We start from the raw sequence: 15944 nt of genomic DNA, 5'->3' as shown, positions 1-15944 counted from the left end.
GTATTAGTCTCTAAACTCTAAAGCTCGGAACTATAACTCCCTCTGATATTTTGTGTACTATTTATATTTATTTCTTGCCTCTTGAAAAAGTTTGTTTGCTATTTAGTATTTAGTATTAATTACTTTCAAAATCTACCTTTAATTATTTATTAAGTTTATGGAATTATTTCATGCATTCATGTTGTTTTATACCATATATTTTCTGTGCTAGCTTTTGTTGTAGTGCTTAGCAAAGGCTGCCTATTTGTGGAAATGGCCGAAGAATTTAAGCCGCTTTGGAGCATAGGTAGCATTATACCCTCTCTTATGTTTAGATTTTGTATTCGTTTAGTTGCTTATGTAATGACTATGGATGAATTGCATTGAGAAATTCCGCATCAATGATGTAGCTATAAGAACTGATAAGTAAACAAAGTTTTTCATTAAGTTGGGAGCCATTTCCCAAATCTCACTCTCACCCTTCCATCGTCATAATGACCAGCAAAGACCCGAATCTCGATGCCATCTTTGACAAAAAAAACGAAACCTTTCATGATCCGCAGGTGATTAAGCTACAAGTAGATTTAAAAAATTGAAGGAGCATAGACTGGCCTAGGCAACAACCAATATCACTAATGTGTCCGTTGTCATCCCTCAATCTGTAAAATTTTCATCAAATTGAGGTGTTTCCTTCTTCACTTATTTGCTTAGAAGGTTTAGAAAGAGTGAAGTAAAGGAGTGAAGAATTGCTTAATGGCCATGAATCGTTATGCATCTATGCTAATTTGGAACTAAGGTTAGTTAATTGTTTGATTTATTGAATATATTTTCCCACCATCAGCTACTAAAGAGAACAGACAAACTTTATTTCAATATAACTTCATTTTGGATTCCTATGTTTGTGCAGTGGACAATCTTCACCGCCTCTAGAGATAGGTCGAGTAAGAACCAAACTTATGTGGATTTGAGTAGTTTTAAGCAACCAATTTATGTGTAAGCAGATTTATGGTATACATAAGTGATGTCAATTGCAGTTTGTAGAATGATTAATTAACTTTTCTTATTATGTGGTTATTAACTACGAAGTGTTTTGCTAGATGCATTCTTCGCGGGTGTATAATGAGGGTTTTGGGTATCTCATTGACTGTGTGTGTGGGCACTCAAGAACTTTAACTGAGTATTCATTGTGTGGTTATGATTATTGATAACTTCGATATCTCATCTGAGTGTAAGAGTCTGATATATAGACAGGTTTATAGCAAGGCTTTGGCTATTGGATTTACCCATTTTATTGTGATTTTAGCGGTTATATATGAGGTACAAAATCATGTTGTTATAATGCCTTGAAGTCACTGGCGTGACTCTGTACAAACCCAGTAAGAAAAATCTATCATCTTGGTCACATTTGTATTGATAAGGCAATTTGTCGTCTTATGCAACTGATATGGTTCATTGATCATAAAGTTTATCAGCTTAATAGCTTTAATTTATTAATTTTTTTCTTAAGTGAAGTGCCAAATATGATACTTTTTAAGCAATCATTTTCTAATATTTTGGTGTTTTTAACAATTAGAAAAGCATAAAGAAGAACTTGAAGTACTGCTTATCATACAGTTCCAGGCTTGAGACAAGTTAAATGGTTTATATATCATTCTCAACGAATATTATAGTTGTGATATTTTCTCTTTTGACTCCTCGATATATAATTAGGTGAATTAGCTAATTAGGCATTTGTGAATGTGTCTGCATGTAAAATTCATGCAATTTATTTTAGGTTGAGCAATTGGTGAGAAGATTTTCTTGATCGTGCACGATAGTTACATGCACAACCATTGATTTTGCCAACAGTTTGGCCACTGTGGTGTAATTAAACACATGATAAGAACACCATACAATTGCTATTTTAATGAAGCTTGGATAAGAACTTCAAGGGTTTAAATGTTAGTCAAGGAATCCTTCACACATTATACTTATGCTTCACTTATACCTGTACACTTTTGTTTTCATCATAGGTTGATGAGCGTTCTGTTCTGAAGCATTTCGATTGGCATCATGCAATGAGAGAGGCATCTTTTGAATACCAGGATCTGATGAAATTAGGGAAGAGAGTCATTTCTTTTGTTGATGATCAAAAACTCCCCTGTGAAGTCGCTATGAAGAAAATGTACTCATTACAAGAAATGTATGGTTCTTTCGCTAGGGATCATATCAACTTCATTTAAGTCTTATTTTGTAACCTACCAAAGACTATTGTTCACTATACATTGGCTCATTGTTTTAGGGTGGAACAAAGTGTGTGGGCATTCCTACGAACACGAGACATGCCCATGTCACGATATAGAGAGTTTGGAATTCCAATTGATTGGTTGCAAGACTCGGGTGTAGTTGGCAAGGTACCATTATCACTTTAAATTGTATGTGTTATATGGGTTTTTGGACCATGCATGTGTGAGAGCCATTCATCATTAATGTTTGGAACTGATAGCAATTGCTTTCAAATGCAGATCAAGCTCTCATCAGTACAGTTGGAGAGGAAATACATGATACATGAGATACGGTATGTTTGATGTTTCATAGTTCTTAATACGTAACTTCAAGTGTATTCATCCTTGCTTACTTTCAATGACTGGTAAAATATGAACAGACATTTACTAAATTTTTTATGAGTTCTAGGAAGCTACCATCCAGATAATAGTCAACTTTAAATAACCTAAAGAAAGATAAGAATTCAAATCCGAAGATTAATAGCTATTAAGAGTCAAGATTAGGTATTAATTATGAATTGTAAGAAGTTTTAGTCTCATAATGCATGATGTCAACATTGCCTCAATAGATGTAATGTATTTTCCCATCTATTTGCTCCCCTTTTATGCCTCATTCCAGATATACATGCATTGAAGAGAATGTTGAAGAAAATGTTTGTCCAATACAGGTATTGGAAGCAGGGAAAATCCAATGTGAACTACATGGTGGCAAATTTCAATAAATGTGGATATCCTAATTTGTGCTTATTGATACCATACCAAGACATTGTCTATCACGGCTGTTAGTGACATAGTCTGCGAATGCAAAGGTAACACATTCTTACTGTTTGAATTTTATATGAATATCATTAGTTTTCCATGTCCACTGTTATGCTACTCTCTAACTTAGTATTCAATCTAGCTCCAGTGATTCATCTTAATCATTTATTTTCTTTTTTCAATTTTATTTTTCTCTTACTATTTGCTAATACTTAGCAAAATATTTGGACAACCAGTAGCCTACATACTCCAGGTATCCATGTACTATAGTATATGGATTGTATTGTGCTTATCACATGTGAAGGATAGAAATGATAGTTCATTGCCTGACAATGGAGATAAGCTCATTTTGATAGTCGGCAGTCACACTAAGAATGGTGATCAATTTGTAGTACAATATCGACACTAACTTGATATCCATTTGATCAGCTAGGTAATGTCGCCATGTCTGCCACTAGAAATATATCTCACCAGTCTAGACACACCTTTAGAAATACAATGTCCAGCCTACAAGATTGTCTACTTTAGATCCCAACTACACATACAATGCATAACCCTTAAGTCCGGCCACTAAAAACAAAAAGCAAGCCTGGCATATGTAGGACCCTTGGTTAACACAGAGACAATTGGAAAAGTAAGGAGAAGATGAAGTGAAAATGGAAGAACCTATAACTATCCCATTAGTTCCTGCTAAATTGTTACAACAATATCACAAGAGAGTAAAAGATGAATATCGTTAAATATATTTGTCCACATAATGAGGGAATCGTTTCAATTTCTTTTGATAATTTCCATAATCGTACTTAACTCAGATATGGCTTTGCGACTACGAGTGAGTATCATACCTATAATTACAAGTTTTTCTTTTTTTCCCCATTCTTCGGAAACGCGTGATATGATTGATAATAACTGCTATATATATAGAGCTTTATATTATTCCCAGAGTTTGGTAAACATTTTCTCATATTATGAGACGGCAACCTGAGAATGGAAGCAGGTAATGTATTTGGTTGTGGTGACTTAAGACTAAATGATAAACAAAGACAATATGATGTACATATGTTGGCATCATGGTTTCTCATATGTTCTTCACAAACAATGTTTTAGACTAATCGATAGTGAAGAACATATGAGAAGCCATCTATAGGGAGCGAATGGGTAGATTTGTTTAGACTGTACGTAATTAGGTTGTAGTAGCAATAGCACTGGCAAGTGCGGGATCACCTGTCTTTGTACCCTATAAGGAAAGGCCAGAACCCACACAAGTATGATCCTTCTCCTCCCATGTATTCCTGTCCCCTCCCCTTTTATCCTGTCCCCTCCCATTCATCCCATGTTGTTGTGTGGATGAATATGGTAGATACTGTTTTGCATGGGGATTTGCGGACTTGAACATGCTAACTGCTATGTTGATCACAATAACTGCTATACACACGAGTATTTTGTCTGCAAACTTGAAGCTAAGAGTTATGAGATGTATCTAATGTCACATTGTTATTGTTTTCAAACTTTCAAAGGCAGTTTTCCCATTTCCTTTTCATGTGTCATAATGCCTTCTTTAGCTTGCTAACATTTTCCCTTTTTTTCCCTCATTATTGCTTCAGACAAAGCAAGGACAATCGTTTGGAGTAAAAGCATCGAGGAGCGCACTCCTGTTGTACCAGACTAAGTATATAGTGACGATGAAGTCAATGGGATAAGCAGTTTTTGATGAAAAGGTGTGTTCTGCCAGTCAATCCATTATTGTTTTTGTACTTATTTTGTATATATAATTGCTTGCATTATTGATTAATTTTAGAAATATTGATTTATTAAAAAAAAATGTTTTGTTCATAACACCGACATTGTTTGATTATGTGATTCAATTCTACTTCGATCAAAGTCGTAGGCTACTTTGTGACAACAATGAAACAAGTGGAGTTCACACACTTTAACGGCTGGAAAGTGAATTATTGTCAGCTGTGATGAGATATGAGAAATACACTTTCATAGGCCTTTTAACTTTGGAGAAAACTTGACGAATTGAAGAAGAAAGCGTATAAACCCCTAGGGCTGTGAGTTCTACTTGGTAGGAATATAGGAGCGCCTACTATTATATATTAAATCTTTATTGCGATCTTGGTTAATTATTGGTGTTCATTTGATACATCTAGAACAAGTTAGAATATATATATATTCCCACACAAAGAGTGGGACAAAGGAGACAATCCATGGAGAGTAAAGACAAGAACACGTAATCGTCAGTCCGGGGAACGGGTGTTCCTGAGAATGAGGCCTCAGGATGTTTCTGAGTTTGAGAATGAAGGTTCACAAGGCTGGGAACCACGGAGAAAAGGTGGTCGGGAGAGTAAAAAACAAGTGGGGCATAGTTGTCATACGGAACATCAACTATATCACTTCAAAGAAAAGAATAATTCATGGAGTGAGTCAGAATCAGCATCTGACCGTGAAACTGATGATGAGTTTCAAGATGAGATGAAGCTTAGGAACTCTAAAACTTCTGAAATTGGAGGAAAAGATACAAGCTCTACCAATATATATAGCCCTTTTGGGAAGGACGTCGGAGTTTATGGAGAAGAAGCTGATGGTGAATCCTGGCAAGCATTTCAGAAATTCTTACTGAGAAATGATGACAAAGATGTGCATAATAGTGATCAAAATATGCTTTCTATGGAAAATGAGGCTCAAGTGAAACAACCGAAAAATAAAACAGGACCAGATCCTATAATTCCCCATAGACTAGAATTGAGGGAACTTCATGATGGGAGAATGATCGATCTAGATATAAACAGTCACAAGGCTACCCGAATGTTCGCTACATCAAGTGAGAAATTGGTGGCCTCTGGAAGAGACTTCAGTGGAGAATTTAGTAACAACCGAGCAAATGTACATGAAAAAGAGTTGGAAGGTGGAAGGGGAGGACATAAGAGGCTAACTAAAGATGATTTTATGGTCCATAGGCGAGAAAACCAATTTGGTCTTATGAATTCACAATCAGACCCATTGGATGGAAATGAGCTTGGTCATTCTTCTGATAATTGGGATAGGAGGCCACCACATGCTGTGATTGATGAATCATTTGTAGTTCATTTTAGATTAGGCTTACAAGATCAAACTAGAACTGACAACCGAACCCCTATTAATATGGATGCTGAGTTTCCATCAGGGCAGCTGGACACAGAAGACCCATCCAGTAGAGTCCAAAGTCATATCAGCTATGAACCAGAAGATATGAGCTTGATTCGAGCGTGTGGAACAGAGTGGGAGTCAATTGGTTATGACCTTGCAATAGACTATGATATGCAGGTACAAGCTGATGATGTTGGTAGTGTACACAGAACATAACCCAATATGATACAGTGAGGGATGTTAAGGAAGGGCAAAAGGAGTTATTCAAGGATAAGAAGTCAAAAGGTCAAGATAGTCTGGAGAAGAGGAAGATAGAGACCGCGACTAGGAAAGGGAAGCCCTCTAAGTTGGGTCCTTCAATAGAAGCACAAGCACGAGCAATCAATCTAAGGGCCTTCAAAGCTGATCTTCAGAAAATGAAAAAAGAAAATGTATAGCTCCTTTTTTTTTTTTTTAGCCAATATATATTGCCTATATTGGAAAAAGAAAACATTTGAGAAATGAACGATTTTGAGCTTGGCTAGAATATATTATTCTTTAGCATTTAAGTGTGTTGTGTTCATATTGTCTTGACTTATATAAACTTAACTATTTAATTTCAAGAAGAAGAAGAGTTGAAATGGCTGGAAGCAGAACACAACTTGCGTGAACCCAAAGCTGAGTTTAATCCTGGCAACCCCAGCCCAACCCAGCCTAGACATTGTGTTGGTCGGGTTACAAGAGTTTAGTAGGGTTAAGAGGCATGAATATGTTTCTGCGCCACTTAAAAATATTTGGACACTCTCGATATAAATTTGCAAAGGGATTTCAATTTACAATCTTGAGGAAATGGGGTTGGTGTTGAAGCTTGGTTTACTGTGTTCACATCCCATGCCCATAGCTAGGCGAACATCACGGCCGAGGTAGTGCAGTATTTGGATGAGAGATACTCATATGTCAATGTGCCTCTACCGACTTATCTTCTCTTCTCTTGCAAATGTTGGCGATCCTACACATGCATGGTAATCTTGAAGGTTTTGATGAATTTGTCAATTCATACTAATCTTTTCTAGAGAGATCTTTGTCGATTCAGAGAGTTGGTACTCTCACCGGTCGATTAATTGATCACTATACAACTTCAAAAAAGGATAGTATTGATCACTATACAACTTAGTCTAATGTTAGTTGTGCCCCAATGTGAATATTTTTCTGTTGTTAACTACTTAACTCTCAATAAAAAATTGTTGTACTAAATAGGGAAACACTTAGTGAGTTCTCTACTTTTTTTTTTTTGTTTTTAATTGATTGTTTATTTTTGTATGTGGTTGAACGTAACTCCTTGATACCTCTATCCACCAATTAATGAAGTTACTCCAAGTTTTTAATTCCGTAGATCCTTTTCTAACCGAAAATAGAAGATAGAATAACCACCATTCCACCATTCGCCGATCAATATTATAACTGTGAGCTATATTGTTGGAGGGAGATAGGAACCAAAGACAGTTTCAAAATGTGTCCTAGCTTTAAAGAGAGAGGCAAAAAAGAATTGCAGGAAGAGGCTCGGATCACAACATCCCTCTCAGATGAAACCAAGGTTGCCAACAAAGCTTTCTCCAAACTCACATAAAGCATCAAAGTTCAGTGACTCAGATCCTGAATCATTGTCGCCTATACAAAAGTTACCCATCAGAACTGCTTATGTGGATCTAACGAATCCGAGAAAGTCAGTAAGCCCAGCAGACTTAGACTTAGTAACAGTGGTCACTTAGTTGTAAACAAATTAAGCCGCTCAGTGTCATCACTACTTGAGCTAAAGAAAGAAAAAGATGTGACTACACCTGAACCAAAGGTACCAACCGCACAAACTAGAAGACTGTCAGAACCCTAAGGCTGTGAGTTCTACTTGGTCGGAATATAGGAGTGCCTACTATTATATATTAAATCTTTATTGTGATCTTGGTTATTGGTGTTCATTGGACACATATAGAACAAGTTAGAATATATATATATATATATATACAATGACTTTCATACAACAGTTCATACAACAGATCTTGACCGCACATCATACAAAATCTAATGGTTTTTAGATAGAGTGAGTTGGCATTAATTTTGGCGATAAAGTTGTGCTAAAAAACGGCTCAAGCCAAGCCAAAAAAAAACCCCACGTATTCCACTCTATTTTTTTCACCTTCTCGTATCTTTTAGATCAAACAACAAGAAAAAAAATCTTAACAAACTAGATTTTTCTCCCCTCCACGACCGATACGACGTTCAATGACAAAAAGGTTTGCTTTTCTCGAAACACTTCCTCTAATTGAAAGAGAGTAACTTGGTTAAAATTTTGTTTTGATTGGTTTTTTGGGTATCTACGTACTCATTTTGTTTTTAATTATTTATGTAAATCTTGTCAAAAGTTGGTCACTTTCTTCTTAGTCATGAATTCAATTTAATAATGCACTTATATCATTGTTTTAGGTGCTGTGAAAAATGGAAGAGTCACATGTGGATGAGTTTGAGGTTACCGGGCACTATGTTGGAGTCGAAGAAAATGGGAAATCCAATGATGTCATAGAGACACCCTATGTTGGGATGACTTTTGGTTCAAGTGATGAAGCTAAACAGTATTAAGAGAGGTATGCTATAAGCAAAGGTTTTTCTACCATTACAAGATCCTCTAACAAAGGTTGGAGACATTGTGACAGAGTGACAAATGTCTCTTTTGCCTGCTTACATTTTGGGTCTCACAAGAAAAAAATAAATGAAGATGTGGACAGACCGCGTTTGAATACGTCAACCCAGAGAGGGGAATGCAAAGCTCAAATGTATGTTAAACTTAGTCGAACTACAATGAAGTGGGAGGTTGGCCAATTTTGTGATGAACACAATCACACTTTTGTCTCGCCCTCAAAAAGAATGTTCCTCAAATCAAACCGAAACATGCCTGATGCAGTGAAGGGAATGGTGGAACGTTTTCGTGATGCAAACCTACAAATAAACAAAATCAAAGATATTTTTGGAGGTGATGTGACTGGTTTTAATGACCGTAGGTGTTGGAACCATCTTCGTGACATAAGGCAAAAACTTGATGTTGGGGATGCTCAGTGGGTCTTTAACCATTTTCAAAGAAGACAAGTTGAGAATCCTCAGTTTTATTCTGCGATACAATGTGATACAAAAGGGAGAGCAGTAAATTTTTTTTGGGTTGATGCTAGGTCGCGTATGTCATATGAACAGTTTGGAGATGTAGTCTCGTTTGATACCACTTACAAGACTAACAAGTATAATATGCAGTTTGCACCATTCACTGGTGTGAATCACCACTTTCAAACAATCCAATTTGGATGTGGATTGTTAGAGGATGAGACGGAAGAAAGTTTTATATGGCTATTTCAGACTTGGAAAAATGCAATGGGGGGAAAAGATCCAGTTTCGTTTATTACTGACTTAGATCTAGCTATGAGAGCTGCAGTTCCTAAAGTTTTCCCTACTACACGCCATAGGCTATGCTATTGGCATATAAAAAAGAAGTTTGGTGAAAAGTTAGGCCACTTATACTATAAAAAGTTAAGTTTCAAAAGAGCGGTCAAAGAATGTCTATGCTTTACTATCAGAATTGGGGATTTCAAGAGAAGGTGGGACACATTGATAGAAAAGTACAAGTTAAGTGAAAATTCTTGGCTCACCGGGCTATATGAAGATCGTGAGGCATGGGTACCTGTGTACAATCGAACTACATTCTTTCTTTGGTTTGAACACTATTGGGTCATAGTGAAGGAGTTAATGGTTTCTTTAAAGATCATATCAATCGTCGACCAATTTAATGGATTTTGTTCGAAAGTATGAACAAGCCTTGGAGACTATGGAAGTAAATGAGAGAAATGAGGATTTTGAGTCTGAACATAAGAATCGCATTATCACTGGGAGAAGCTTCATTTTAAAACATGGTGCAAATATATATACAAGAAAAATGTTTGAAAAGTTTAGGACTCGGTTCTTTAATCTTTGAGTTATACAAAGTCGACATGGTATCGGTGAGTTAATGACATATGATGTGAAATTCATCCGTAGCAAGACCAATGAAGAAGGTGAGCATTGGATTGTGAAGTGGAATCAACAGATGTGTGAAGGAGTTTGTGAGTGCCATCTTTATGAGTTTGTTGGAATACCCTGTGCCCATATACTTACGGTGTTATCCAAACTTGATGTCTATGAAATTCCAAAATATTTCATTAATGAAAGATGGTTGAAAGGGGCTAACCGATTTAAGAGGGGTGACAAGGAAGGGTCTCTTTGCCAAGAACAAGTTGATGCTATGAACCTTAGTTACTTGTGCCAAGAAGCCACTAAATGGGCGTGTGTTTCCTCCCAAACTCCGGGAAGCTACAAAGTGTTCTTGGATGGTTTGAGAGAACTTGGTAAAAAAAATTCAGAAATCATTCCTGATGAAGTTGTTGAGGAAGATGTTTCGAGCGAATCAACTGCTCCATGTGATTCAGGGGATGACTGTTCTTCACTTCAACCGATTTTAGATCCTAATGCATCACAAACTAAAGGTAGAAATAAAGACGATGGTGCAAGAGGAAAACATGGTAGATATGTGCATCCTATGGAAGCAACAGGAAGTAAGAAGAAAAGAAAGTGTCGCTCTTGTAACTTGTACGCTGACCATGATAGCCGCAATTGTTCTCAAAATCCCAATTCAAAAAAGGCAAAGTCGTTGGCGACGAATGAGACAAGTTGAAAGAGCACAAAGGTTGCTGTTTTTGTGAGTTTAACAAAGAAAATCATGTGTTTTTATTGTTTTTGTCTTAGAATTTACTTGCAGAAATGAAGGTTAGTTTCACTGAGGATTTATTGTAGTTTTGGATGGTGATTGCCAATGCCTTGATTGTAACCTCAAGATGCAGTTTTTTTTTTTTTTTTTTTTTTTTTGTTGAAATGAAGTAGCATATTGTTTGGAACAATTTGGTTTGAACTTATTTTTTGTTTCGTTAATTATATGGTTTGAAAGTGGGTGCCACAAGCAAAGAGCTTTATGCAAATTAATGGGGTTTGTACTTACATATTGTATTAAAGCAGGATGAGATGTAGAAGATACAACAAAGAGATGGTGATGTATACAAACAATAGAGATGTATTACAAATCTGTTGAGCTAAAGAAGAAACCATGTGGTAAGCATTTGAAACCTCAAACTGTCAGTCAGGGCGTGAAGAGCAGCTTTGGAAGCTAAGCATTGTAAACACCCGCCCAGGGACCAGGTGCCAAAGCTCCAACACTTCCAATATTTACGACCTTTCCCTTTTTCCTAGCGGCCATGTGAGGCACCGCAGCCTGAGTTAACCTCATTGGACCTATAAAACAAAATGGGTAAATAAAAATGAAGGACTGCACAACATCTGCAACAAGTTATACATTACAAACAACATTAAGGTTCAGTGACAGCTTTGTTTTGCATCATACAGTCTAAGCAACTTTGAGATTGACCACATCCATATGGTTTCTCGAACTATATCTTCTCTTGATGTGATTCATATCTCTACTAGCTACAAAATTCCATTTAATCTCTTAACATGCTCTGAATGCCCTTTTAGAAACCTCTTGCACCAACCCACTCCTTTTGATGTTGCAATTACACATTAGTTTACATGTGTCTATTATTTTGATCGAATTTGTTTGTAACCTACAGAGGTTCCTAGTTACTCAAGGAACATTAATTAAAAAAAGAAACCATTTACAATTTAAGAGGGTCAGCACAAGGGTATAAGTGGCTTGGTCAGATTGCCCCTTTTGACATGGAATATCACTTCCTAGAGAAGATTCCAAGAATGGAATCAGAGTGTGTGAGGTCCCTTATTAGATGGCAAGTCTACAGACCAATTTTTAATTTCAACCCTCTAAGTGTAGTATCAAATTGCCCGCCAACAACAATGTGGTATCACATTGCCAAAGTGCCAAACAAACAAACGAACACACCCATTATATAATGGTATTGCATCATTTACAAATCTGTAAAAAAACATTTCATTGACATTTTGTCTAATATGTTCAGCACAAACACATATCTCCACAATCTCACCCCAAAATACAAAATTTTATAAAAAAGTATTTCAGATTTACAATCTTTACAACCCATTAACATAAATAAATAGCCGCAAGATTTCAGCTAATCAACCCTTAAACCAAAATTTACAAGTTTTAATTCTTGAGAATTGAAGCAAAGGCCTTATTTCTTTTTGCGTAATAGAGGTAACGAACGAGAGTACATGCTGAATTCCTTTTTCTCCCTTGAAATGCCAAACACCTAGCAGTCACAATTCCTGGTAGAGAGAAGAGATAGAACTGGAACGATGATTTGTTTCTTGTTTTTTGTTACTTTATGTATAAAGAGAAAGAGAAGGGGAGCAATTTCAAAAGAGAGAAGAAAAGGATGAGCACGTGGCTTTATCCCATTCTTGTCATTGAACGTCGTATCGGTCGTGGAGGGGAGAAAAATCTAGTTGGTTAAGATTTTTTTTTCTTGCTGTTCGATCTAAAAGAGACGAGAAGGTGAGAAAAATAGAATGGAATACGTGGGGGTTTTTTTTTTTTGACTTGGCTTGAGCCGTTTTTTTGCACAACTTTATCGCCAAAATTAATGCCAACTCACTCTATCTAAAAACCATTAGATTTTGTATGATGTGCGGTCAAGATTTGTTGTATGAACTGTTGTATGAAAGTCATTGTATACGGAACCCACCCCATATATATATATATATATATTGTTTAATGAAACATGAAAAATGCAAATTTGATGAATACGAGTTTGTGAAGTTAATTATTTTCCTACTTATTTTCTTGAATTGTATTTAGGATAAAGGAGGTGTTTATGCTAGATAAAGGATTGAGATCTAGAGGACATGCCAACATTGATCTCACAACATTTCTCAATGGATTGAAGCACATGGCTATAAGAATTTCTTTAGAGGATAGTGGTGTGATCTTAGATTTTAGAGACCATTGATGGTACTTAATGATTTGACATTAGAAGACTGACCGTCGTGAATGTGGACGTGTTGCTATTGTCATTAAGCAGCTCTTGATTCTTTGATATAGTGAAAGCCAATATTAATGTTATTTCAAGCTAGCATGCATACTATTCGTTGCAATGAGTTAAAAAAATTGTAAATATCGTTGAAACAGTTGCTATTTTAACGACATATTTACACTTTGTGGAACTAATAAACTATAAAAGTAATAGGGGAAAGAGACTTACTCTTTTACTTTATAGTACATATGTTTTTCACTCTCTTAGTTGATTTGTGAGTATTTTTTTTTTCGATAAACACAACTCTAAATTGATTCGTGAGTAACAATATCTACTAAAGGGATCGGAACTCAGCATAATGAGAAGACACTTAAAGAAAAGCTAAAATTATTTACATTTACATTAAAAATTATTTACAATATTCATGGCAGTTGTCTACAGGGTTGCACCTGCAGGTTAGAGGTTTCAATGGATGTAAGGTGTACTATAATATAAATATAGATTTCGTGCCCGTTCACTTAAACTTACACCTTACATCCATTGAAAGGTGTAAGCTTACACCAAACATCAGAAGCTTTTGGTTCACCTCTACATGTCCAATGGCATGGTAGCATTGCTTCCCATATTAAAGGTAAAGAGCCATACAAAATTATGTCTCTATTGTATATAATATCCTAAAGTTTTGCTTATAGGAACCCTTAATGTTATTCCTCTTATAGTAGAGCTAGACTTTGTAACATTCAGCAATTACTTCATCATTGGTTAGCATGTCTTTTTTTTTTACAAAAAATGGGTTGAGAGGTGATGAGTGGTCTACTGAATATGCCATTTGCTAGACTTTCTTTCTTGATGTAATCAATCAAATAGGAAGAACATATTTTGATTTTTTATACTATGACATATATATATATGACAACCTTTCATATGTAACTGATTACTTTAGTCTCAAAATAATGAAGAGATCTTGAAATGATGTACCCACATTGCAATTAACTGCACAAAAGCAGTGTCATATATTGTGGAGTTCAGTTCAACATATTGCAGTGCATATTTAATGTAAAATTTTCTAGCAAGTCCAGTACCAGAAGGAGTTAAAAGCATATATGGAGGCATGGAGGCATTACCCAGTGATGAGAACTTGAGATTTTCGTTTGTTCATTGCAATGTGGGTAAGACGGGAAGGGTATGACTTGGTTGAGCATGGAAATGTGTATCACACCTCATTCAGAAAAATCAATGGCTTTAAATATTTTAATATGGGTAACTATTAGGTAGCTATCCTCACCTCCACCCCCTCTTTTATGTTTATATATAGTGTTGCAGTTTGACATACAAACCAATAAATGTTATAAATTGGAACCTCAATAAATTGACACACTTGGGACCAGACAAGAGCTATTAGTTAAGCGGGGTCATCGATAAGCTGATATTAACTTATGAAAACATAAATTTTTCAAAAATTGTGTGTTATCTTTGCATTGTACGTGTCTAAGAAAAAGGAAGTTGTGCCTTAGATAGATATTTATGTATTGCTTCTACGTCCTGCAAAGAAAATTATTACACATACAAACATGATATTTATGAGTCCTCATCAACAACTATCATGTGTTTGGTTCCTCTACTTATTTTGATGACTTATCATGATGGTTGTTTTGAAGTGAATTTCAAAACATGCTTAGTTAATTTTTGCAGAGTTGGTAACGACTGTACTGTATGACATACGTATAGCTTAAGGGGGTGTAAAGAAATAGTTGAATTTATACAACAACAAGCTTTGTTGGAGAAGTCGTACAAAGTGAAGGCAACAAAGAGACAGAGTTATTAATGTAAGTTTTTAAAACTTCCAACAAGTGGTATAAATGGAAACATGTGCTATTCTTTTTACATGCAAGTATGCAACTAAAAAACTATGGTCTCTGATTCGTTATCAAATTTAAACTATATGGCCCGACCCAAACACCCAAACAAATTTTATAGTCCGATACAAATTAATAACAGATTGAGCTTTTGCTTTTATAAACGGTTGGGTACTTAATCAATTAAATCATTAACTATTCAATGTGCAACATTTAAGTGAGATGAAGAACATCTACTAGCATAACTGTACTTATAGAGAAGACCAATACGATGTGGAAAAAAATCCTAAAATAATAACAACATAAAAACATCTTTAACAAATTGCATACTATAAGAGTAGCAAGGTTAAGTGATTGTATTTGAAATGACACGGGCATGCATGCTCAAATACAAGTACCATATGATCGATATGATAACTTAAATTGTCTTCCTCGAGTATCCTTGAACGATTTTTATGACTCAAAGTTTGTATACATCTACAAAGAAATATATATTCCTCAGACCCAGCTGAAAACCAAATGGCATTAAGAAGATGAAATATTTTCATTACCGACTTACGAGTTGTTCAGTTAATGAATTTTATTATTATTATTATAATTCATTAATAAATTTAACATAAATACGGATTTTGGATTTTTTTTTCTTCGTTTCAAGTAGTTGTGTAGAGTGTATGATCATTGTTTTTTTTGGCCTTATAGATTTCTCCCCTGTAATGTCGGTGCAATTCCCATTTTATTGTAGTTAGTATTTAATTTGAGACTTAGATTTGATTAGAACTTGACTGCTTAAATTTGTTGCATAACTTGCAGTTGTAGACATATTTTTGGTTCAATATACTTTCGAAATAATAAATTCCGGGTTTGAATTTTCTTTTCATATTTCTTCTCCAACATTTTATTCTATTGATGTGGAGTTTTGTTGCACCATAGCATTTGGCTAAGTTCAAGAC

The 15944-nt window shown here is 35.5% G+C and overlaps 2 protein-coding genes and 2 pseudogenes across 2 annotated transcripts; all 4 read left to right on the top strand.

The window, feature by feature from the left end:
- The first annotated feature begins 1793 nt into the window (after nucleotides 1–1793).
- Nucleotides 1794–4687, top strand: LOC147519104 (protein CHUP1, chloroplastic-like). Its single transcript, XM_086594836.1, has 5 exons — nucleotides 1794–2161; nucleotides 2261–2372; nucleotides 2484–2536; nucleotides 2912–3052; nucleotides 4607–4687. Exons 1-4 carry the CDS (start codon nucleotides 2037–2039, stop codon nucleotides 3027–3029), a joined length of 408 nt encoding a protein of 135 aa, XP_086450962.1. The 5' UTR covers nucleotides 1794–2036; the 3' UTR covers nucleotides 3030–3052; nucleotides 4607–4687.
- A 614-nt stretch (nucleotides 4688–5301) lies between these two features.
- Nucleotides 5302–7998, top strand: LOC147519103 (uncharacterized; annotated as a pseudogene).
- A 1052-nt stretch (nucleotides 7999–9050) lies between these two features.
- Nucleotides 9051–9956, top strand: LOC147519102 (protein FAR1-RELATED SEQUENCE 5 pseudogene; annotated as a pseudogene).
- Nucleotides 9957–10152: 196 nt separating this feature from the next.
- LOC147519101 (protein FAR1-RELATED SEQUENCE 7-like) lies at nucleotides 10153–10854 on the top strand. The gene has a single exon (XM_086594071.1). The coding sequence runs from the start codon at nucleotides 10153–10155 to the stop codon at nucleotides 10852–10854; it is 702 nt and encodes a 233-aa protein (XP_086450197.1).
- Nucleotides 10855–15944: the final 5090 nt, after the last annotated feature.

This window comes from Coptis chinensis, chromosome 2 (genome assembly GCF_015680905.1).
Source record: "Coptis chinensis isolate HL-2020 chromosome 2, ASM1568090v1, whole genome shotgun sequence".
NCBI classification, from domain to species: Eukaryota; Viridiplantae; Streptophyta; class Magnoliopsida; order Ranunculales; family Ranunculaceae; genus Coptis; species Coptis chinensis.
Note: the sequence above shows the minus strand (reverse complement) of the source record. Positions and strands in the feature narration are given on the sequence as shown.

What these genes read in the sequence shown, in the direction of transcription:
- LOC147519104 (XM_086594836.1), top strand. Translation starts at nt 2,037, where the DNA reads ATGAGAGAGGCATCTTTTGAATACCAGGATCTGATGAAATTAGGGAAG. An exon ending in ATGTACTCATTACAAGAAAT is followed by an intron (nt 2,162 to 2,260) that starts GTATGGTTCTTT and finishes TCATTGTTTTAG; the next exon opens with GGTGGAACAAAGTGTGTGGG. An exon ending in TACATGATACATGAGATACG is followed by an intron (nt 2,537 to 2,911) that starts GTATGTTTGATG and finishes TGTCCAATACAG; the next exon opens with GTATTGGAAGCAGGGAAAAT.
- LOC147519101 (XM_086594071.1), top strand. Translation starts at nt 10,153, where the DNA reads ATGACATATGATGTGAAATTCATCCGTAGCAAGACCAATGAAGAAGGT.